Source organism: Camelus bactrianus, chromosome 15, assembly GCF_048773025.1.
Source record: "Camelus bactrianus isolate YW-2024 breed Bactrian camel chromosome 15, ASM4877302v1, whole genome shotgun sequence".
NCBI classification, from domain to species: Eukaryota; Metazoa; Chordata; class Mammalia; order Artiodactyla; family Camelidae; genus Camelus; species Camelus bactrianus.
The window spans coordinates 58185667-58211150 of NC_133553.1; the positions used below are offsets into that span (position 1 = coordinate 58185667).

Consider the following 25484-nt stretch of genomic DNA (forward strand, 5'->3'; position numbering starts at 1 on the left):
AGGGTCCCCGGAAGCCAGGTGTTACACGAGCTTGGGCGGGTCCCAAGGCACCCACTGGCAGACAGGCAGGAGCGGCGCCTTCTCCAAACTTGGGGCGCGGGGCAGCGGGTTGGGCTGGGCTGGGCGGTGACGTAAGGGGCGGTGCCGGGCCTGATTGGCGCGTCGGGCAGGGCCGGGGCCGGGCCAAGGAGCCCCGAGGCAGCGGCGGCGGCGCCGGGAGCTGGAACCCTGAGTGAGGCGCAGCGGCTGCGGCGGCAACAAGTGCCGGAGCTGAGCCAGGCCAGGCCGAGCCGAGCCGGAGCTACCCCGCCGCTGACACAGTCCGGCCGCCCATCGCGGGCACAACGCATGGAGCGAGAGCTGCGGCGGTCGCCGGGCTGAGCCGCGCGGAGCGGCCGGGACGTGGATGCGGCCGCGATCTCCCGCCCCCGCCCCGCTGAGCAGGAGCTGCTCCCGGACAAGGTAGGGCCGGGAGAGTGTGCACTCCCGCCGCCTCCCTCCCCACTTCCCCTCCCCCCACCTCCCCAGGCTCCCTCTGCTCCCTCCTAGCTGTCTAGTCCCCGGCTTCCCCTGCGCTGGCCCCTCTGTCTCCCCCTACAACCCGGTTCCTCGCCGGTTCCGGCTTCGTATCGGCGCCGCAGCGGAGGAAACTGTCTCTAGGTGTCTCCTGCTGCATTTAGGCGTCTCCGTACTCCCCCTCGGTCCCCGGCCACCTTCCTTACCCCAGAGGAAGTGGATAACGAAACCCGCAGCAGCGTGTCTAAAAAGCCTCTTGCTCCATTCCACACCCTCCACTCCCCCGGGACTAGGGAACATTCCCCCTCCCCGCTGCACCCCAACTTCCGGGGGAGCCCGCGTCGAAGTGATGCAGGCTTTGGGAGGGGGCATCTGGGGCCAAGCGTCCTCATCTGGGTTGCACGGGCGTTTTGGGGAGGGGGCTGTGCTTAATTTTGCGCTGGCACCCCCGCACCCACACCCTCACACTGCGCTGCCTCGGGTGCCGCATGGGGAGATCAGGTGTTTTGTGAGCCAAAGAGCCGCCAGCAGTCGCTCCCCACCCCCACCCGCCTACCACTGCTACCTCCGGGTCCCTAAAGGGTAGTTTCTGTGAAACTTAGGGAGAACCTTTCGCTTTGACCTCTACAAAAATATTCCACGCCGCCCGTGTTGAATGATTAACCACGCTACTTGACCGAAACCTGGGCAGGGGGAAGGGTGGGTGCTGCGGGGAGCTTGTCGAGCCGACTGCTGCAAAACACCTGGCGTGGAGGGTGGGCGTGGGGGTGCTCGGTGCCGACTCCTTGAGGTATTGAGGCTCAGGTCCTGGCAGCTGCCCCGGGACGGCAGGGGGACCCTTCTGGAGGCAGTAAAACCGAGTCACCTTAATTTCCAGGCCACTGTATTCTCCACTCAGAGCTGGGGAGCCCTAGAAGCCACTGTCTACCCATCAAGTGGGGAGGAACAGCCTAGATATTCTCCACAAGTGGCGGAGGAAAAGCTCATCTCTGAAAATAATATCTACATTTTAAACTTGGGTTGGCGAGGAGGCTCCCTCTCCTAAAACGTAGGGGTGGTGTGTTTGTCTTGTCTCTCCTGCCCCTCATGGCCTCCTGAACTTCCCCAACTTCGTAGAACGATAGTGGAACAATTATACCATGTTCTCCTGTCGCTCCCTTGTTGGAGCCTTGCTGTAGATTTCAGATTGCAAAGCCAGTTGGTGAATATGGGCTTGTTATAACAAATCCTTCCACAGTAATTTTGCCTCGGGAGGTAATGGGATGGTTAAAGAGGTGGCCGACAAGGCCAGGACGGGGGCCAGGAAGGCGGGGGCCCAGCCGAGCCCAGCCCAGCCCAGGCCTGGGGCTCTCAATCCCAGCCTTCTCATGGTCTCTCCCGTGCGGATCTGACAGCTGACTCAGAGGAAGGACAGGGCTGGGCGGTCACTTCTTCCCACTGTCCTAGTTCCCCCTTCTGTTACTTTTGAGTAGAGGTTAGTAAGCCTGGTGGAATTTGGGAGTTAGGTTTTAAGACCAGGGAAGTTCGGGAGCTCTGCAGAACTCTAATTGAGTAAACCTTTCTCCTCCGCCGAGCCTTTACTGATGTCTTTATCTTTAGGTCTTCTCTTTGGAAGTACTTTTTCAATTTGGAATACTGCTTTTTCACTTGGGAATCTCCCTACAGGAGCTCACTGCTTTTCATTTAGTTTTTGCGCAAATGGCACGTGTATGACAAAAGACTTAATTCTCCCTGGGAGTTCCAAGTTCCCACCCTCACTGTTCACTGGTCTTGATTCTGCCACATACTGTTCAGTGACCTTGGACAAGTTGTTTATCATCCCTGCCTCATTTTCCATGTCTGGTTTTGGAAATGGTAGTGTCTGCTCTACAAGATTGTTTTCGAGGACAAATAGGATAAGGTTTGCCAAACTCCTAGCTCTGCATCATGGGGGTGAAGAAGTGCTCAGTAAGTGGTGGTCACTGTATAATCAATATAGAAGTTCCTCCAGACATCAGCTCCCCTTACCAAAAACAATAACCATTTAGATTTGTCTGACTGAGACTGAAATCAGCCAAATTTGGCAAATGTGGATAGTTTTTAAAATCCAGGGAATGAGGTAACCTTTTGAGGAAAATAAACATAATATGCTTATAAAAATTACGAATTGATTTTTTTTCTTGAGTCCCTGATGAAAAGCTGAGTATACATCAGTGGTTTGTAGTTTTGCAGATTTCCTTGTTTTCAAATTCACAATTCACATTTCTCTAAGATACTAAAGTTTTGCTAAAAGTAGGAAGTGGAACTGATAATTCATGGTTGATTTTACACTCTACAGTTTGTTGAAGTGTGTGGCTTTTTTTTAAAAAAGAAGAGTCACATTAGGAATTAATGAGAATCCAAAAAAGTTAATCATTTTGCTTTACATGATGCACCATTGGTATAAAGTTAAGATTTCTGGATAAAAATGTGTGGGACTTTTTCAGCTGAGGCAGGGATAAGAGAAAAGGTAAATCCTTTGTTTCTCGAATTTTGAAACTAGAGAGGAAAACTTTTCTCTTCTTCCCTTCTAAGTTCTTTGGCTCTCTAATATTTAAATTGACATAAGACAAATTAACAGGAGAAGAACAAATTTGATTTCTTGTGTACAGGATCCCATAAAAGTACACAACTCAAAGAAATGACCAAAGGAAACCAATTTCTGAAGGATTGACAAAACAAAGGAGTTTGGGCTTAGGGTAGCTAATTAGTGAAGAAGTAACGAGGTTTGTTTGTATAGTCTTTTCAGCCCTGAATTTCCTATCTCTATTGATAAGAATGCCTTCTCCCCTCATGGTGCAGGGAGGATACCTTCACGTGGGAGATTTATTTCCTGCTTTCAGGGGGGACAAAGGAGGGTCAGAGTGTCCTTTGCTGGCTGTTTTCTCAAGTAATTTTAGTTCAAAATAACCAGTGTGTCAAAGTGACATATTTTGGGGTGGCATATTCTGCTCCCCTTCAAAACTTTTAAGTTTTAATGTTTTCTGACAGTCCTGGGGTGTTTTCTTAAACCATAATTTAGGAATGCTGAACCAGGGCTGTGAATGTGCTTGAATCACACTCTGTTCTTAACATACCAGGTCAGTGTTTTAAATTTCATCCTAACTTGCTTAATAGCCACAATATTTGACTCTACTTACTTTCTTTTTTGACAGTTTTATTGGACAGTTTGTTAAAGACTTTAAAAATTAATAAATGCAAGTGGTTACTTTTATAAACATTGACATTCTTGCGTCTGGGATAATACTTGGTTATGTAACCCACTGCAGCATGCCCGCGGTGGTGCATAAGTTACTGGTACTGCAAAATCTTCATAAAGGCCTTTTGATCTTATATGCAAATGGTCAGGAGAAACTAAAATCATTTCAGTCACTTGCCTGGCATTTTTGGTGTGTACGGAATGTTAAAACATGATTTAAACTGGGCTCTGATCATTTGAAAATTGTGTTTCCTGACTTGGAAAATCAAAAGCACCCAGTAAAGACCAAAGCACATACATACACCCAACAGGTGTGGATCCAGCTTTCCCTCTCACCTTCCCCCAAGGTGGGATAACTGTTACTAGGTGCTTGCTAAATACGTCTCCAACTTGGAGGATGAATAAATTCCTCTCTCAGGAGAGGCAATTACCGTTTGAATAAGAGGTATATGTATGTGTAGGGTTAGCCTTCGAGTGAATTGATGTAATGATTTCATCATCACCAGCTGATGATGAGGCTTTGCTAGTCTGAGCAGAGCTTGGGTGGGAAGAGCTTGCTACCCGATGGAGAACTGATTAGGGCATACGTGACACAATTACTTCACTACTGGAAAAAGTTGTTTGTACAAGTTTTCTGTTTGTTACAACTCTGCACAGAGATTTTACACTCACTGCGTGTTGCCCCTGCTGTGAGTTTTATGGTCTTTGCCCTTAAGCTTTGTCTTCTTGCCTTGTCTTAATTTTTGTAACGAAATTCGAACTTTTGAGAGCGGGCATTGTTGATAAAGTTATAACGTATTTCTTGAAATATTTTGTGTAGTCTGATTTAGGTATTTCCATAGATAACTCTAAGGACTTGGTTACAAATTATTTTCTGTGCATCTATGATCATTCCCTTAGAGCAAGGTTCAAAATTGTTTTTATTCTGATGTGGTTACAGAGGGGAAATTCCCAGTAGTAGCAAGGAAATTGATACTTTCTACTTTTCATTCTGTGGCATTTAAAAACAGGTTTGTTGTTCAGATGTCTTCACTCTAATGCGATTAGCATGTACTTTGCTTACCAGAGTGTTTAAAAAAACTTATTATCCAAGGGAATCAATTCTAGAGGGTGGCCAGATTCTGTCAAAATGGTCATGTGGTGTTTTAGTGGTTAAAGAGCATGAACCTGGAGTCGATCAGAGGAGGACTTTTTTTTTACCTTGAGGTGTAGCATATAGTAGAGTGTGTAAAGTGCACTGATACTAAGTGTGCAGCTCATGAATGTGCGTCCACCACCAGGTCAGGAGGTAAACGTTTTCAGTACCGCAGCAGGTCCCTGTATCCCATTTCAGCCAGTATCCAGCCCCTAGAGGGAACTGTAATTCTGACATATCATCTAGGGTGTGACTCATATTGTCATAGATTAGTTCTGCCTGTTTTGAACTTCATGTAAGTGGAATTTACAGAATGTGTAGTCTTTTGTGAAACAGATCTGGATTTGAGTTTCATTTTTGCCACTTACTATGTGACTGTGGGCACCGTGTGATGAGCTACTCTAAGCTTCAGTTTACTAGTTAGTGAAATAGGGGAGATAAAGCCCTATCTCAGATTTGCTAAGAAAATTATGTGATGGCACATATAAAATACCTAGCATCATGCCTTGACATACAGTTTCCTTGTCCTCCTTTTATTTCTTTAAAAAGGTGATAACTAAAGCAACTACATCTTTTGTGTTTTAATGTGCTATTTCCCTGTAAAAGCTGTGTAGGTCTTTTACTGAAAGTTAGAAGCCAAATCTTTGTTGATTTAACACTTTGTTGGTGTAGCATTTAGCTGAAATAAGACATTATTTGTTGATAGTTGATCCCTTGTTATTTTTCAGTTTTTTCTTTTACATTTTATTAATTTTTTTTAATGGAGGTATACTGGGGATTGAACCCAGAACCTCTTGCATGCTAAGCAGGCACTCTACCACTGAGCTAGACCTTCCCCTGGTCCCTTATCATTTTTAATTAACATTTTCCTCTGTTACGCATAAAATGACAGTCATTGAAGTGTCCCATTTAGAGCTGATCGGACACCTGTGTGTTATGAGCTAGGGTGCAGTGATGACAGCTGGTTTACACTCGATTATGAAGCCCATGGAAGAGTTTCATTTAGTTAAGAGGCATCAGTAAGTACCCAGGATGCCCAGAACAACATTTTCCTGCTTTATGTTTTGTGAAATAATTAATTCAGAAATGAAAGCACAAGACTAGTTGTTACTTGCATGCTTCAGACAAGCCATTTAAAACATTTTCTCTTTTTATAGTGTTCCTCTATAAGTGGTATTGTATAGTCAATTGTCTCCAGTGTTTATGTGTTCCTTCTTTTTTTTTTTTTTAATACGTTTTTATTTTTGGAGCCATTCTTTAAAGATAACTTGGTGGTACTTTGGCATTCTTTCTAAAAGACTTTTTTCTTATGATGTTTATTTAGGAGAAAAAAGTCAAGATAAAGTAAAGGAAAATAAAATTAATTCCATCATCTCTTAATACTGTTAACTACTATTAACTTGGTTGGGATCATTCTAGAAGCTTTTCTCTACATCTGCGTACTTGTAGAATGAGACAAGGAAAAACACATTGCCAACACTGTAGGCAAATGTAGAACAAATTCTGTGGGCCTTCCTAGAGATACCTGGTTGAGAGGGCAGAGGCTTTGAAGGCCTGGGTTCAACTCCATCCCCACTCTGGCCCCTACTTGTGTCTGTACCATGCAGTCCCCAGAGGCTCCATCAGAGGGAGCCCTGGCCTCCAGATTACAGTAGCCAAGGGGGTGAACCTGTCCTTGGACAACCACCACCCACCCCAATCCCCCTACCAGGACCTCAGGATGAAATATAACAAAAGGATCAATTTGTTCACTTAGCTGGCATGCACTGATTGAGCACTGTGATGTCTTGTACTGTGCTTGGCCCCTGTGTATTCCGAGATGGGTCAGCACAGTTCTTGCTGTCAAGGAGTTAGCAGTCTAGGGGGAACTCTAACCAGGAATGAACGAGAGAGTGCTCTGGTAGAGGTGCAAGGAAAGTGCATTTTGAGGGGCAGCCAAGAAAGGCTTCCTGAGGAAGTGGCATGGGGCTTAGCGTTGAGAGATGAATAAATAACTTCTCAAGGGCAAAGAAAGGAGGGCAGAGGCAGTTGAGGATTGCAGGCTTGTTGTGGTGTGTCAGGGAAACGGCAGGTGATCTCATGGGTTTGAAGGGCAGGGTGCTTAGGGAGGGGTAATAGGACACAGTGTGGCCACGGTGACTGTGCAGAGAAGTGGCATTCGATAGTTACAGAGGTCCTGGGGAGCTGTGGAAAGTTGTCGTGGAGAGGATGTGGTGACATGTCATGGTCAGGCTTGCATTTGAGAAGATGAGCTTGAGCCAGAGAGGCGGCTGTGAGGCAGGTGTGATCATGGTCATTTTATGGCCTCCTAATGGGACTCCTTGCTTCCCATTTGCCCTGCAATAGTCTGTTTTGGAAGGAGCTGAAGGAATCTTTAAAAATTGAAACTGCTTTACCTACTTCTCTGCTCAGAATCCTCCAGCCTCCCTCATAGTAAAACCAAAGTTCTGTGTCACCTGTCAGGCCCCTGGCTCAGTTCTCTCCTGCTCCTCCCTCTCCCCCAGCTCACACTGGCCTTCGGCCTTCGAGCTCTCCTGTCTCTGGCCTTTGCACTGGCTGTTTCCTCTTCCTGGAATCTTCCCTCCCCCTTCACTCCACCTTCTCTCTCTGACTGGCCCCATCTTTCTCCCCGTACTGTGGTACTGTGCGTGCGTGCTGTGCTTTGTATTATTGCGTCTAAATGCTTATCAACTTTGTGATAATTGACCACGTAACTTCATTTTTTTGTGGTCTGTTCGAAACCTTGCTTGGCTTAAGTAGATGCTTGATATTTGTTGAATTAGGTCACTGCATCAGTCTTGCTGGGGGAAAACTGAGGGTCCAAAGCAGGTCAGGGATGGTAAAGGATTAAAGTGTATGTGTGTGATCTATTTGAAAGGGAATGTGAGAGAAAGATTCTCATGGGATGAGATGTGGAAACCAGTTCAGGGAGGTGTGAAGGAAGTGGCCCATAGATGCAGGTATACTGGGTTTTTTTTTTTAACGTCGGGACGTTGGAGACTGTGGTGGTGTCTGGTAGTGGGTCTACAGGACAGGAGTGGAGGGCAAAGGAAGACCGAGCAGTAGGCTTGAGCCCAGGACTGTGGAGAGTGCCCATTTCAGGAGATGGGACCAGAAGCAAATGCTGCCAAAATGCAAGAGAACCAGTAGAGAATTGGGGTTGGGGGTGGTCTTGAACTTGGGGTAGGCAGTGGAGAGCCAGCAGTGTTAGGTGCTCCGGGAAGTTAGTGGAGGCTGAGGACTGTAAAGATTCTAGAGAGTGAAGGGGATTGGGAAGGTCTGGGTACAACACAGGGGCGTACCAGGAATGGAACCTTTTCAGGAAGTTGATGGAGAAGGGGTGGAGCCTATGCTGGAGCTACTGGAGAGGGAGAGCTCTGAGGGGAGGGTGAAGTTGATACAGAACACCAGGGGTCAGCAGGGCTGTCAGAGGGACAGTAATGTTGCAGAGACTGGGGAGCGACTTACTGAAAAGGGAGACTGGTCCATGTGGAGAGCTTGAAGCAGATTTGGGTCCCTGAGCTGACATCAAATATCTTTGTAACCAGGGTAACCCAATTAGTAGGTTCCCTCCCCTTCTCCACCCCCTGCCTAATAGGAAAAAGCCTGCACAGCCAAGCTCCTATGTTGATTGTTTGAATCCAGTGCAGTCATGAATATGAAAATGTTAACACTCCAGCGAGGTTATTTCCATGGACCATAAACTTGCTGACTTATAATTTGTGCTTCAGAATTCTATTGTTGTTTATTTTCTTTGAAAAGCACTCAACATCCAAATGCTTCTCAGAAGTGGGTTTTTTTTTTTTTTTTTTTTTTTGAGTCCTGATCACGGGGTAGCACAGTTATGTTTAAGACAAAAAACAACTTTTAAGTCTGGCTCTAGATTGTTCAGTGAAAGCCTGGTGATGTTTTCAGAATCAAATCTATTTGTCTAACATTAAAAGGGTTAAAGTGGGGTTGGTACAAATACCACCTGCTCTAAATATTTAACCTTTGGAACTAATGACAGAGTATTTTACATTTATTATTTTATAGCTAAATTTGATACTTGTTTATAAGGAACTCATGTAGCTTTTATTCTTTAAGTAAATGAGATGCAGCCTTTTATTTTTCTTCTCCCTTCACCACATAAGGAATTATTTTCTTCAAATGAACTTAAAATATCTCTCATGAATACTCCTATTTTTAACTGACTGTTTTCTCTCTTGAATTTTCTTTTCTCAAGGTTCTGATGGCTCCTCTTGAGGGGAAAAAAAAAAAACTATAATGGAAATTTTCAAGCCAGTGCAAATACACAGAGTGATGTAATGAAGCCTCAGGTGGCCATCACTGGTTTTGGCACAGTGGCCTCTCTTTTTCTGTCCCTACCCCACGCGTGACTAAAAGGCTGTTTGGACACCACCCAGAGTGGGAGGGCAAGCCCGTGCTGGACAGTCAGGGATGGGTGTGCGAGTCATCAGTGTAGAGACTTGGAACTTCTCGGAGCGATTGGACCCCCAGGGGTAGGGAGGAGTGGACAGGGGGAACAAACGGTGCTGGGAGACACAGGGATTGCCATGGTCCCTGATGTTTCCATGGGGGTGATAGTGTATGATATATGAAGGTAACATTCACAGACACATGTAGAATTAGGTGATTTAAACTGCTTGGTAAAAGAGGCCCAATTTCTGAGCTGCTCAGCAGTGTGCTCCTATACTGAGCAAACAGCATGTTCTCTCTTATTTTGGCAACATAAATTTTTCTTGGCAGGTGGCCAGAGAAAGCAATGTCACTATTTCATCCCTTCTTTAAATGTGTAGACATAAATCTTGGTTGAATACCTTCTGCTTTAATAGAACATTTGGACAGAAGACCAAAATGTCACTGTTTTGAGGATGTATATTTTAAATTCATATGGTTTATTTTGATATTAAAAAATAACCCTAAAAACAATCTTCAAGCATCTATCAGTAACTTGTTGAAATTTAACAGCCTTTGAGAAAGGGAAAAGAAACAGGATAGGCATCTGGAAGATGGGAGCTGAGGGAGAGGGGGAATCATTCTGCTTGTTTGGTACCCCATCCTGAAGTTGCCACCCCAGAGTCACTTGTCACTGGAAAGGTTGTCTTCTGGGAGGAGGATGGCCCTTGACTCTGGAGCAGAGGTGGCATCCCAGGGGAGCACCCATTTTAATTGGATGCTCAATATGTGTGAGCGAGGAGCAGTGCCTGGTGCTCAGCGAGTAGGTGGTAGGTGCTCCCCCCACCCTGGCACTGGTACAGCCCCCAGGGTGCGGAGCCCCTGGTCCTGCCTCCCTCAGTGTTAAAGAGAACGGCTCTCAGCTCACCTGGAACTGTTCGGGCTAGGAAGCATTGCTGAGGGTGGAGATGGTTCTAGGTAACTAGCTCTTGGTACTCCTTTGGAGGGGCCTCTGTTTTGGGGACCCCAAGTGCCAGGAGGAGAGGATTAAATACTGTGCACTGGGGGAACCCAGGGTGTTGTCATGGAGGAGGCAGAGGGATTTGAACTTGGGCCTTTAAGGATAGGGGCAGGATTAAGAAGCAAGAGAATGGATGTCTCAGGCTGGGAGAAGCCAGTGTGAGCCATGATGTGAATGAGGACAGCAGTTCTTAAGCCGGGCTGGGGCCCAGGAGGCCCAGAAGGGGCTTTTGAGGGTAGCATACTTGGATCTAGGATTGAGTCTTGTGAGAGCCCGTAGTGAGGGATGTGTACTCTCCTCCATCTGGGTTGTGCCAGCCACACAGCTCCATGCCTGTCTTCAAGTTTGACAGCTGCTGGGGTGGATTGGTGGGCTGGGAGCTGCCCATTTGGGTCCCCAGTTTCTGCTCCCTCCCTTGACTCTCCATCTTGGGAACCTCAGACAAGTTTCTGGAAGCAGTTCACTCAGTTCACTTATCTGTAAGATGAGAAAACCTCAGGAAGCACTTCCCAGGACCGTGTATCCCACTGGGCCCTTGGCACGCTTCCCGGCCTGTGCACATGGTCGAGCCCCCGAGAACAGGTTGGGGCTGGTGTGCTCTCATTCATTTCTCTTGTTGTAAGGAGTGTCCCTGGTCCCTCAACCCCATTTCTTCATTTCATGGCTTTTTCCCCTCTCCCAAAATGTCAGACCTGTTGATTCCTTTTATTTTAATACAACATTATGTAAATCTCTGCCCATGCCAATTCTGCACAACTCTCTGTGATTTTCATGTGTATTTTTAAGAAAGTCAGGCAGTTATCTCAAAGCTGCTTCTCTGAGAGACTCCACATGGCCAAGCAGGGAGTCCTGGAGCCCAAGGTGAGGTGATTCATGCTCCTTAACAAACATCCCCTTTGTTGTACCAAAATGCGTCACCAGCAGCCTTCATCCCAACAGCCACGAAATTGAGATTTCCCAAGATAATTTATTAAATTACTTACGATAAACGCAATGAATGTCATTGGTATTAATTTAAATATCATTGAAGTTACAAAAGAAGGCTAATTTTAAAATGCCATATGCAGTGCGAGCTGGCTGCATGTTCAAACAATGTTTATTTTGAGATTATGGTTTTACTTTGGAAATAAATGTGAACACATGTAAACTTTTGTTTTGCAAGTATTGTTGGAGATACTGTGAAACTACATTTCATGGGGACAAGAATTGCCAGATATACTTTGATAGGATTGAGAAGGGCAGTGATTGATTTGGAAGAGTTTATAGCATACCTTTCAGAAGTGACATAGGTGAATCTCTTTGCCAGAAAAAATGGCTGCCTGAGTGCTTAACATTAAAGTGATTGTCTTAAAGTCTAAAATGTTACTTCTCACAGGGAGTACCTGCATTAAGTAAATAAATAAATAAGCCTAATTACCTCCTCCCTGCCCCCCAAAATAAAATAAAATATTTAAAGAAAATGTTTACTTCTCTTTGTGGTCATTTATCACAACCCATGGAATTAAGTGGTGAGGAATGATATAATTTTGAAAGTCAATCCTAAAACTGTGAGGGAAGTCAACTTTTAATTTTCTTCAGTTAGTCTTAATTGAACTTTTCATGCATTTTACTGTGTAAAATGACAGTAATCTCTTTTCCAGATTCTTTTCCAAAAAATATAAAAATATTCTTTCTTAATTGATTTCGCCAGTGTTTCTGTGTGTGACTGACTGTAGGCACAAGTTGCCCACATAGCAAGCACCAAATTACTTCCTCCTCCCCACCTCTGCCCACTGAGATTGCCCAGCCATGGCTCATGGCCTGCTTGTTTCCAGAAGCATTTATACAAGGTCAGTTTGATAACTTAATTTGTATAATGGGATTCTGTTTCTAGCCCAGTACTGTAATTTATGTTTAAGCATTTTTATTAATTTTTAATTGCCTTCTTCCTCCCCTCCTCTCATCCTTTGGGCCTATGTTTGTTTACAGATTTATTTAGTCGTATGAGACTTTCCTGAGATTTCTTTAGGTGATGTCCTGCATTGAAATGGCATCCAGTAATGCTGCCCTGGTTGGGGAGGCGTGGGGCATTGAGAGGAAAGTGCAGGAATTGGGAAAGGCTTATGATGGTTATGAAAAGGAGTGGCCTGGACTGACAGACAGTGGAGGGCCAGGGAGGATATCCCAGGGGCCTGGAAATGTAGGGCTTGGGTGTGAAATTACTCAGCGCTGGTTTGTTTAGAGCAAGAGAGCAAAAAAGATCAAAGAATTACAGATTTCCTTTAGTTAGTCCTTGCTTCTTTACTGCCCCTCCCCTTTTATGTCCTTCTTGTCCTCAAAATTATTTATTGTACTGTCTGAGGGGCAGACCACAGATGCAGAAGTGACATGGCCCAGCCTCTGCCCTGGGGGCCCTGTGGAGTTGTTACCAACAAGGTGTGGTAAGTCAGAGAAATTGTGCGAGGTGTGAAAACTGCAGAGAGGAAGTAATAAAACCATAGTCTGGCAGGGGAGGGACCTGGGAAGGCACCACAGAAGGTGATGCTGGGGCAATTGGCCTTTCTGGCCTTGTGTTTTGTATGTCAGTGGCCCAGAATTGAAGCTATAAACTGTGAGAAGAGGATTTTGTCACCGATGATTCCCACTCAGGGACTCCTCCCTGTGCTGACCTTGGCTCTGTGCCTCTCGCTGTGCTTTGGTTTCTTCTTCTGTAAGTGAGCTGGTTGGAGTCAGAGAGCTGTGCAGCCCTGGGAAAAGTTCTCATGGCTTCTTTGTGGTCATGAAATTGGGATATGGCCTGTGTGTGGAATGTGTGTGCGTGTTCCAGAGCAAACAAGTAAGAGGGTGAGAGGGCACAGTTTGTGGCCAACACTTGCTCTTCCGTCACCTTTTCTGACACAAGCTGGTGTCCCTTCCTCTCAGAGCCGGGAGAGCTGGGTTCTAGGCAGCTCGGGGTCAACCCCTAGCAGGTGGGAGGACTGTGCTGGGATCCCTTCAGCCTCAGGCTGTGGTGCTGGAGGGGAGGCGAGGTGGGGGGAAAGGCAGTATTTTCTCTGTGTAGATGGCTCTTGATGCAAGGATGGGTTTGTTAGACCAGGCCACTTTTTAAGCCCATGCCAGTCTCTTACCTTCAGTGTGGAAAAATACCTAACACACACCTGCAGGGATTCCACCCGTGGCAGGGCAGGTGCCTGCCTTAGCACACCGGGACCTCTGGGCACCTTCCGCCAGCAGGTGGTTCCCAGCTGGTGATTTTGTCTACGTCATTACTTTTCCGTGCTGCTGAAAAATAAAACGACCCTCTGGCTTTCCTTGGAACTACCTACATCTTCCAGGTACCCACAAATGCCAGGATTTAATTTCCTAACTTTTTTTTTTTTTAGGTACAACTTTATTGGGGGATTCTTGAAATCCTCTTTGAGTAAGAGTTTAGATTTGGGTTCAGGGTCCAGGGTCCAAGTGCTGGCTCCACCCGGATTAGCTTTGTGACCTCAGAATAATTGCTTCACATTTTTTAGCTTTTTGTGAAGATTTAATGAGATTCGAACATGCCAACATAGAAAATGGGCAAAGGGCGTGAGGAGTGGAAATCAGGAAGGACGCACGTGAACGACAGGGTCGTTTGAAACAAGCAGAGCTCCTTTTTTGTGTGAAGATTTAAAAAGAAGGACAGTGTCCACAGTCAACATGGGTAGCTCCGTGCTCTTGGGTGCTGGACGGTGAAAGGATAAGTGTGTTCCAGGCTTTGTGCCTGCACCCCAGAGTGCTGCTCCTGCTTTCCTGGTGACTGGACCACCTCTGGCCTGGGCACCCGGGAGCTGCCACCTGTAGCTTCTACTGCAAGCACTGAACCTTTCTTCTCCATTAATCCTTGCTTCAGTACTTTTCATCCGGTGCAGGGCACCCTTTAGAGTTCTATTTTATCTTTATAGTTATTCAAACTAGTTATCCTATATTTAAACTTCCCCTGCTTCAGTTACTATGTGGTTTCTGCCTCCTGGTTGGACCCAGACTAAAATGCATCCTGTGTCGCCCACCTAAGCTAACAGAAGGATGAATCTGAGAGAAATCTCTAGAAGGTTTCTCTCAGGGTGTTTTGAGAGCCTGCCAGACTATACCCATTTGTACGTAGGTTCTGGAGCTTGGAGTGGAAACACTTACCAAGCCATAGCCACGTACAGGCTCTCAACAAGGGCTTCCAGACACATTAAGCTTCCCAGGAAGTGACTGCCTGCATTACATGCAGCATTTCTTTTCTGAAATGGTTTCCCACTCAGGCAAATAGATGCCCCCAAGTTTTAAGTGTCTACCAAGGGCCTTCCTTCCCTTAGGCACATTCACCCTGTCCCTCTACAGTCATGGCCTCAGTAGGGGGAACAATTGCTGGAGGTGCTCCCCTCACCAGGAAGGAAGTGTGGAGGCTCCTCTATTTAGGGATGGGTGGAGGCTTGCTGGCTTGGGTGTGCTGCCGGAGGAGGGACGGAGCCCTCAGCAGGAAGCTCCTCTGAGTCCCGTGTGCCTGCATTCCCACATGGGTGGGTCTGGGGCTGCTGGTGGGAAATGAGGGCTGGGTTGGGCTCTTCACCCCAATTTTACCTCTTCAGATCTTGCCCCAACCCCCAGGTCTAATGTGGACTCACTACTTCTGATATCCTTATCGCCCCTAAACTCTAGAAAATCCTTTAAATTCTTCCTAGTATAGTACTTTATAAAGTGAGGCAGAGTTACATAAATATATGTATGTCGTTGCCCAGCACACATGAGATTCTCCGGTGTCACTTCTTCAAAGAAAGTGTGTATTTAATTAATCTAATTTCTACTGAACACCTGTATTCCATGAACTTGACCAGATGACTAAAATACTGTTTATTCAGGTGGGTTTCTAGAGAAAGGCAATGAATGACGAAACTTGAAAAATGCGCTTAGTGTTTGGTGGAGAAATCGGAACCCAGGAGGAACTATTGAGTGCCCATTGCTTGGTGGACAAGAAACTGGTGTGGTAGGTTATATCATCCCCATCTTACAAATGAGGAAACTGGGACGCAGAGAGGACAAGTAACTTGCATACGGTCACACAGCGAGTAGGTAGCATAACCAGAATTTAACTCTGGGCTGTCTGACTCAGGGTACCAGGCTGACTTTCCAAAGTAAAAATGGATCCTGGGACATTTCTGTCCTTGAACATCTACCAGCCTTGTTTTATTATGACATAATCTTGTAGACTGAAGATCTAAAACTCTTACCAGTTTTACTAAAGACAGGGGCATCATGGCCTCTGAGAGGGTTAATTCCCTGTCATTGTTTACTAAATTTTCTTCCTCCTTTTCTGAAAGTTCTGTATGTGTTATTTGAAGAATGAACTTGGTGATTGATTTGATTTTAAATGATAAATACCACTTGAGAAAATCAGCCACACTGGGCTTTGGGGAAACTATAATCAGTGGAGACCAGAACTTGTCCAGCAGACACTTTGATGTGTAATGTCACCTGTGGGGACATGTAGGTGAATTGATTCATCATATATACTTTTCCCTTTAAATTTTGAACATGAAGGGTACTACTAGTGACCATGAGCCAAAGTCCTTGAATTTAGCTGGTAGTAGTTCCGTGACTTGCAGACCAGAAAGCAGTCAGACACACATTTCCTCTTCGTGCCAGCTTCTAGGTGAGGTGGTAGGGGAATCCTGGGGCTCCCCGGCCATGGCAAGAACCCAGGCCAGGCTTTCTGTTCCTGTTAAGGAACAAGCTCTAGGTATATTCATCTCTTCTGTTCCCACTGAGCTGCTGCACTCACACCCTTATCACCCTGCTGTCTACCCTGAGTGCTGGGGTGTGTTCTCTCTCCCTCGGAATCACTTAGCTGCAAACTGTCCTTGTCTCTTTATCTGAGTGGAACCTGGAGAGGGCTGGCAAGGACCATGCAGCATATGTTAGCAGCCTGGGAGGTAAGGATTTCAGAAAGCCACTCCAGCCAGGATTCTGGGGCCAGGATGGGGAGCGGGGAGGAAGATGGTGCTGGTGATTGGGCAGGCAGAGTAACGTTCAAGTCCCCTGCCCCCATGACATGGCAGAGGAGTTGGGTTCTTTCTCTTTGAGGATTTGTGTGTCCAGTTTGTGCAGGACAGGGAACAGGAAGCAGGACCCCCTGGACACGGAGGCTGCTAGCTTAGACCCCTGACACCTAATCAGGGGCTTGGATTTCTAGCCTCCCAGCTTCAGCCTGCCTGGACGGAAGTGGCTGGTCATTTCATTTTATGATTACAGTGAAATGTCATCATTTCATTTCTTTTCTCCTTAACCTTAGGACTGGGTAGGTTGGTGGAGGGTGGCACATAAACAGTCTTGTACTCAGGTTTTGGGTTGGGCCTGGGTATGGTTGCTGGCTGTGTCCGTCACTAGCTCTTGGTGGCCATCTACCTAACATGCCTGAGCCCCTTGGTGGGGGAGGAGTCGGTCCTTGACTCAGAATTTTGTGAGAATGAGTCCTTCTGGCTGCCGATGACCACTTTAAATGTCTTCTGGCCAGCACTTCGCTGACAGAACTGGAGGAAACCTTTAAGGATCATCCTCTTCAGTGATTCCCAGTCTCATGTCCAGGAATGAAACATTGGGATTGTTTGGACTGCATATTGGGAAATAAAATGACTGTAGAATAGTCATTCAGCAGATGTTACTTACGATATCACCCTGCCTCCCATATTGACTGACGGTACTTTGAGGGTTAAAATGTATAGATATAAAGCTTTGAAAATTTTAAATGATTTTTTAAGAAGATTAACCATTGAAAATCAGACTGTCATCCCTTTCATTCCTTTAATCATAAGCCTGGGCTGCAGTGTTCACTGGCACCATGGTTTAAAACTCAGATTCTGGAGCTGAACCGCTTAGGTTTGAATCTTGGCTCTGCCGTCTGCCAGCTGTGTGACCTTGGACAAGTTCAGTCACCTCTTTGTGGGTATCTGCTTCATAGGGATCACTGGTACCTGGGACATAGCCAGTGGCGCCTAAGTATGTATTAAAGCAGATGTGTTCATATTTTACTCTTATTTTTAGGAGTCCTTTCTAATAGATGGCCTCAGGCAGACAGCGCGGGCCTGCGGAAGGGACGGCTGTTGTGTGGGAGAGTCTGTGGGACTGTGGGGCCGAGGCACGGGCTGTGATGTGGGCTGTGGAAATGGACCCCGCAGCAGGATTTGTGTGTGGCGTGCTCCCCCCCCGGGGAGTCTAGACATGTGGGATAGAGGCTGTTCAAGAGGGGAGACGGTGTGGCAGCACGAAAGAACTTCAAAATAACCTGTAATCCTCCTGCCCCGATTAAACCGGTTTAGGTTTTGTGTGGCCTTTTATCTGGATTTTCACATTGTTTAAGCATGGCATCTGTACTGTTCCATAATCCTTTTTCAGCTAACACACATTTTTGTGTGTGTGTCCCTACCTTTCTAAACATTTGAATTGCAAAGAAGGAAGTTGTTGTTAAACAAAATCAGCTGAAGTGTTTGAGAAATTTGAAGACTGTTCAGTCCCTGTTGGGGAGAATTTACTCCCAAGTACAAGGTGAAAGCTAAGGCTGTTCTGTGTTTGCATTTGGGATTTTCTATTTCTGTTATTTGCAATGTTCTGTGTTTCACAGTGAGGATTGTGTAACATCTTCCCTAGCTTCAGGGTAGGTTTTCTCATTCAAATTCTTTTTGAGCAGTGTAACTTCCTGCTCAAAAAAGGACATGGAATTGGTTTTAGGTCTGTAATGGGAATATTTAGTCAGATATTCAGAGAGCTTTTTCCCACAGATATTTTTATGGAGGTCACTGCTTTATCCTTTCCACGAACTTTGGTTTGTTGGAAGTGTCTAGTTCTCATGCAAGGGGCTGCGCCTAGGTCACAAATGAAAGATGACATTTAAACCTAACGGAAATGTGTAACTGAGAATCTTGGTGATTTTCCCATCCTTCCTCCTCAGGTTGGTTTGGAAGAAATGCCCTTTAGAAATAGTAATAAGAGTTAGCCCGAGCTGCATTTTGGGAGTTTAGATAAGGAAGGCTGGCCCCTTCTCAGAAGAGGGTTTGGGAGCTTCTAGACTCCCATTTCCCTTTCTTGGGAGAATTTTATCAACAAACAGATGTATCCTGATGATTTGCCTTGGGTCTTTTCAGTCTTGAGCCAGCCCTTGCAACTATACAGTTGACCTGGACCAGGTTACAAGAATGTGGCCGTGCCTTGTAGAAGTAGGAGGTCCAAAGAGCCCTGGATTGGAGCCTGAAGGCTGTGTTATCTCAGCCTTATCACTGAAGTCTTAGGTAACTGGCAGCTCAATTAACCCCCTCTGAGCCTCCATTTTTCTCACTGGTAAAGTGGTATCCTCTCAGCTTCCCTTACGGGGCACAAATGAGAAATGGGCAGGAAGGTGTTCTGCAGACTGGAATCCCTGAGCAGACATAAGGCGAGTGTGGTTTTCCTTTGAGAGCCACAAAGCCCTGTTTTGGCTGAGGGGATGGGAGGTCTTGGCTAGATCCTGACTGTAGAAATAAAAAGCCTGAATTGCCGTGGATGAAGCTGAAACCTTAGCCAGTGTCAGCAAACCTAATGTAATCCTCAAAAAGTAGTCCCAAAAGAAGGACCAGTGTTTTCAGTGATAAGAAACCTCACACCGTCACTTCAGACAGTTCTGGGCGGATGGCAGGTACCCATGGCTCTGCCCCCTCACCTGGACACATAACTGGCTCATTGCTCTGGATCATGTCGTATTATTTACCCTGAATCTTTCCCTGGGAGAATGAGCTTAGAGGTTCATAACCTGTTATGTAAAGTGCTGAGCTTCTCTTTTTCCCTTCGTTACGCTGTCATCTTTGACTCTAGAGATTTCAGGAATATTCTACTGATACCCATATTATTTTTCTGAGTTGAAAATTTCTGCCAAGTAGTTAGCTGTTCATAACATGTGCTGTGTTTTCTGAGAACCCTTCCAGGTGTTTTTCCTCTTTGTCGTCTTTCTCTGTTCACCCTCATACTTTTCCTTGTCTTCCTTTCAGCCTGTTCACGTAAAAGGGCAAGACCACAGGACCCGTGATAATGGGTCAGGTGCTACTCTAACTTTAGGATTGTTCATCCTAATTCAGAGAGTTGTTTGTTTTTGAAAAGTGTTTTGTCTCAAATCTGGAAGCCAAAAAAAAAAGCTTAAAACCACCCATGATTTATTTGCTAAAAAGATGACTAATTCTTTAACTATCAGATTCCCACGCAAATACATTCAAAGTGTCTATTTGAGCTCTCTAGTCCTTGCAAGTTAGGCCCCGAGCAGAGTAGTGTGGGTGGCCAGAGGTGTACTGGACTCAGACCTTCAGTTTCTCAGCAGCTGTGCTCAAAGGCTCCCCAGAAAGGAGCTGACCTAAGGAGGGTGTGGACTCTAGCCTTAGGTGTGGACGTTCTGAATTATTCAGGTTGTGTGTGACTTGGGGCCCTTTAGAACTGTAATTTATGGGTAGAAAATATCTTGTGGGGTTTGGATTTTTTTTGCTTCAAACCACTGTGTTTGGAGGAAGCTTAAGAAGGCCCTTTCTTGATCGCTCAGTAGTGGGATTCTTGAGGGGTGGAGGGTGGGCAGTGGTTGAGAAGTGAGGGGAGAGTGGGGTGGTGGGTGGTGATGGGAGGCTGTTTACTTGAGTGAGCTGAGAGCACCCACTTCATCTGCGATGTTCTGTAGATGTGCAAGGCTCTGGGGGAGTTGTGGGTATGGGGTAGGGACAGTTTTTTTAAAAACTTGTTTTACTTATATGTCCATAACCAAAACTATTTATCAGTGGTAAATACAAACAACTGGATTAGGATCTAATGGACAGTTGTTAAGAAACATGAAACAGCTCATGAATTCCTGTTGATCTAATCTGGGCTGTTCAACATTATGATAGCTTCATAGCATTCTCAGCATGACAAATACTTTTTCTACCTTGGGGCTATTTGTTAGAACCCAGTGAACTTAAAAATCTTATATTAAAAAAAAAAAAAGGGAAACATTACCCTTGATTAAAATACAAAATCTAAACAAGTTACAAGGCTGTAATATACAGCACAGGGAATATAGTCAATATTTTGTAATGACTTCATATGGAGTATGAGTTGTAAAAATGTCAAATCACTATGTGGTAGACCTGGAATTAATATAACGTTGTAAGTCAACTATACTTGAAAAAAAAAATCCTATGCTCTTCCAACCAAATTGTTTCCTTGACACCATTCTTCTTCAGCTTTCACAATCTGTACTGAAATTTTAGAAGAATCAGTGTTTGTTAACCCCCTGCCCCCTTGCAAGAAAAAAAAAAAAACACTTTGTTCTAGAAGTCAGAGAAGAGTGGCTACCATTTGACATGGTGGTCTTGGAACCCTGTCCCCTTAGCTAGGATTCCAGCTCTGCCCTTGACACAGTTACTTCTTTAAATCTGTTTCCTCAAGTATAGAATGGGAATAAAGGTAACAATACCTACTTCATAGGCTCACTGTATCGAGACAGTGCCCAGTGCCTGAGAAGGAGTTCTACTTTGGGATTGTTTTCTAAGGATACATTCTCAGTTGTAGAATTAACCTGATAAGAAAGTTCTTTGCAGTGTATTGCCACTCCACTTTTTTGGTTTTTAGGTTGTCTTTTTAATGTCAGGCTTATCTAACTGGTTGTTCTTGGACAGGTCATCCATCTCCAGAGTGTTCGACTGGAGTTATAGCCCTAGCAAACCATCTCATTGCTCTTTCTTTGTTCTTTGTTGCCCACAGCCTGAAATCTATTCTTGGCCTTTGATATTTCACTGAAATGTCATTTTCATTTCTCTTTTCCTTCTTGCTATAGACAGCAGGGCCTAGATTAATTTTGCCTTCTTGAACCTAACGTAAACGGAATTTGAGGTCTGTCTCTCGCTAGTACTGTACTGCTGTTGCTAGTAGCAGTAGTTTTCGTTTTTATTGCTGGGGGTTATTCCAGTGTTTGAATATATCACAGTTTCATAATCTATTCTTCTGTTGATGGTATGTGTGTTGGTGTCAGTTGTGGGCTATTCAGATAAAGCTGGTGTGCGTCTTTTCATTTTAACTCTCTGAACACTCAGTATAGTTAGTGTCTTCTTCACCTCCTAGCCCTGCAATCCTGGGCAAATGTCTTAATTTTTCTGCTTTGGTTTCCTCATCTGTAAAGTGGTAAGTTGGGAAACAATTCAAGATTGCAACCACTGTTAAAAAAAAAAAGAAGAAGAAATAGAATGAAATAGAGAATCAATGAATTACATAGAACTGTACATGTGCGTACATAATAACAAATATAAAATGTATTTGTTATTATGAGTTGTGAGCACATTCCTTTGCAGCACACTGATTTGTATATTTCTTTGTCTAAGCAAGGAAGTTGAACCACCTATGAATTATTTAGTAAATGAATATCTCTGTCCTTTGGTGTCAAAAACAGCCAGTGTTAACAGTCACTATGTACAGCTCGCTGTGGGCCAGCCACTGTTTTATAAGCTTACATAGAAAAGCATATAGCTCTCCCATCCATTTTCTGACATGAGTTATTATCCCCATTTTATAGATGGAAAATCTGAGACATTGGTTATGCAACTTGCCTGAAGTCACAGAGTTCGAATCTAGAATGTTAGGGCTGTGATTAGAACCCAGACAGCACAAGTCTAGAATCTGCTCTAAACTGCTATTCTGAGAGGACATAAAGACAAAGAGGGGACAGGGTATAGCTCAGTGGTAGAGCACATGCTTAGCATGCACGAGGTCCTGGATTTAATCCCCAGTACCTCCATTAAAACAAACAAACAAACCAATTACCTCCCCTCTCCAAAAAAAAAAAAAAAAAAAAGACAAAGAGGCAAGTGACATGGGAGCATGTGCAAATGGACAACAAGCTAATTAATACAGTCCTCCTCTTTTATTTCAGATATGAGAAATGAGTGTTGGACGTCGAAGAATAAAGTTGTTGGGAATCCTGATGATGGTAAATGTCTTCATTTATTTGATTGTGGAAGTCTCCAAAAGCAGTAGCCAAGAAAAAAATGGAAAGGGGGAAGTAATAATACCCAAAGAAAAGTTCTGGAAGATATCTGAGCCTTCCACAGCATATTGGAACAGGGAACAAGAAAAGCTGAACAGGAGGTACAATCCCATTTTGAACATGTTGCCCAACCAGACAGGGGAAGTATCCGGATTTTCCAACATCAGCCATCTGAATTATTGTGAACCTGACCTGAGGGTCACATCCGTGGTTTCAGATTTCAACAATTTGCCAGACAGATTTAAAGACTTTCTGCTGTATTTGAGATGTCGAAATTATTCACTGCTTATTGATCAACCAGATAAGTGTGCAAAGAAGCCTTTCTTATTGCTGGCAATTAAGTCCCTCACTTCACATTTCGATAGAAGGCAGGCAATTCGAGAATCCTGGGGCAAGGAAACTAATGTGGGGAACCAAACAGTGGTGCGAGTCTTTTTGCTGGGCCAGACTCCCCCAGAGGACAACCATCCCGACCTTTCAGATATGCTGAAATTTGAGAGTGAGAAGCACCAAGACATCCTCATGTGGAGCTACAGAGACACGTTCTTCAACTTGTCCCTGAAAGAAGTACTGTTTCTCAGGTGGGTGAGCACTTCCTGCCCAAATGCCGAGTTCGTTTTCAAGGGTGATGACGATGTTTTTGTGAACACTCATCACATCCTGAATTACTTGAATAGCTTATCCAAGAACAAAGCCAAAGATTTGTTCATAGGCGATGTGATTCACAATGCTGGACCTCATCGGGATAAGAAACTGAAATACTACATCCCGGAAGTTGTTTACACTGGCGTGTATCCGCCTTATGCAGGGGGAGGAGGGTTCCTCTACTCGGGCCACCTGGCCCTGCGGCTGTACAGTGTAACTGACCGGGTCCTCCTCTACCCCATTGATGACGTTTATACTGGAATGTGCCTTCAGAAACTCGGCCTTGTTCCAGAGAAACACAAAGGCTTCAGGACATTTGATATAGAAGAGAAAAACAAGAATAACATTTGTTCCTATCTAGATCTGATGTTAGTACACAGTAGGAAACCTCAAGAGATGATTGATATTTGGTCTCGGTTGCAAAACGCTCATTTAAATTGCTAAACTATATACAAACTAAATTTTGCATAGAAAGACATATCTCGAATAGCTCCCTTGTTGTGTTCTCTCACATTAGGGGTAATTTCTATGTTAAAGCATCAAAATTGCCTTCATAAATAGTGTCCATTTGAGGGCTTCTAAACCCTACTGTGTGGTACTTTCTGAAGAGGGAGAGCAGATGGATTTTTTATGGAGGTTGTCGTGAGACACTTGGCTCTGACCCTTCCTGCTGTCCAGTGCGCCTTAGTTTCTGATTTACCCTCCTTGTTATCTGAAATCATGTTCCTGGAACTTGACCACTTTAAGTTATTTTTGTTTTACCCTCACATGATAATATTCCTATTTCCCATTATAATGACTGAATTATCTGCAATTTAGGTGTCCATACACCTATTGGCTACAAATTCATTGTTTGGACTCTGGTTTTTGTGAAATGGAATTATGTTTATTTTCATGAAATTTGGACTCATTTTTCAAATTGTCTAGAAAAATTGACTTCTGTCAAAATTTCTTTCCACCCCAACAGTATTTTGTTAAGCTAATCTAGTGATTTTACAGAATGAGAATCATCACCATGTGGCGTCCAGTTTATCTTGTTATGGTCTTATAGTCATCAGGAGAAAGTTTAACTGTCTTGTATTTGGTTTGCTGGATGGTATCATAATAGTTCTCTATTTTTAGTATCTGAAAATAATGAGTGTAATTCCATAATCTTCAAACTGAAGATTGACCTGACTCCAGCAACCATATTATGTTTCTGATTTTTCATTGTGGACCAGGAAAACATGTGTAACTTTTGAACTTTAAGTGAAAAGATTGAAGTTGCAGACCTTTTCATGAATGGTTTGTTGGTTTAAAACTGCAGGATTTCTATACTTGCCATCTTTTCACATGTTGCTTATACAAAAATAATTATTCTGAGTAGCAACTGCTTCCCTGTCTCAGTGTAGAAGTGCCTGTGTTTTTATTTATTGTTCAGATCAAAGACCAAAACATTTTCTTAAATATATTTTGTGTAATATTTTATTTGTATACAGTGTTGTTGATGATATATTTAACTAGAGCATGATATTTTAAGTGTTAATGTGTAATGTGTTAAATAAAGGTAATTGTTATTTTTGAATTTTAAAATTTGGGTTTTTTGGGGGGGGGGATGTGAACTACTAGAATTGATAAAATTCTACCAAACTATTGCTTATATATTCTATCTTGTAACATGCTTTCTTGAGATATTTTTGTGTTTATAGAGATGAGGATTCTTACCGGATGTGATAACTGGGGACTGTAAGAAGTTGGAAATAAAGTCTCTGTATTTTTAATTGTCATGTGTAATGTGTAGTAATCTATCATCTGTTTCCTGTATTTAATTGCATTTTACCCCAAAGAGGCCATTTTTTCCCCTAGAAACTATTACCATAATATTGAAGTCTACCTTTTTCCCTGTCCCAGTGGGTCATCTGTATTTGCATTTAGAATTTGTAAAAGTGCTTTCCCATGTAGAGTCTTTAAAGGATGATATGAATATTTATTTATGCTCCTATTTCCAGTGAGTATAAGGAATTTAAGACATGGAGCACCATCTTAAAGACTGTATTATTGTAAGCCATGTCCATTTTGAGGTTTGTATCCGCAGTGATGAAATATAGAGCAGCCTCTGATCACTCAAGTGTCTTTCCTAGACTTAGGTTGAGAAGAAATTGCTAATGTTCAATTAAAAACAAGTAAACATTTGATGAAACTCAAAAAACAGAAGGATTAGTGTTGTGAGAACAGTTGGCACACTGTCCTCTCCCGCTGGGCACGTGGAGGCCGTGTATGTGAGGGCACAGTTGTGTGAAGTGGGTTTTGGGGACTTGTATGCTTGGTCCTCCTAAAGGCTTCATGTGCCTGCATCTGACCTCTCTGCCCCAGTGGTTGCCAGCACCTCTTCCTGAGGGCTCCGTCAGCACGTCAGGTTTAGAGAAGAATAATGAAGCTCTAAGAACATTCACAAGTAATTGGTTCACCATTTGCTTCTGTCCATATAACTTGGCCAGGCCTTCTCAGGTAATAGACTTCTCCTTTGAGGAAGAATTCTTTAATTTTTTTCTTTTATGGG

At 44.2% G+C, this 25484-nt stretch overlaps 1 protein-coding gene across 1 annotated transcript; it reads left to right on the forward strand.

The window, feature by feature from the left end:
• Nucleotides 1-219: 219 nt before the first annotated feature.
• B3GNT2 (UDP-GlcNAc:betaGal beta-1,3-N-acetylglucosaminyltransferase 2) lies at nt 220-24705 on the forward strand. The gene is made up of 2 exons (XM_010951905.3): nt 220-462; nt 22187-24705. The coding sequence occupies exon 2, from the start codon at nt 22196-22198 to the stop codon at nt 23387-23389; it is 1194 nt and encodes a 397-aa protein (XP_010950207.1). The 5' UTR covers nt 220-462; nt 22187-22195; the 3' UTR covers nt 23390-24705.
• The last annotated feature ends 779 nt before the right edge of the window (nt 24706-25484 follow it).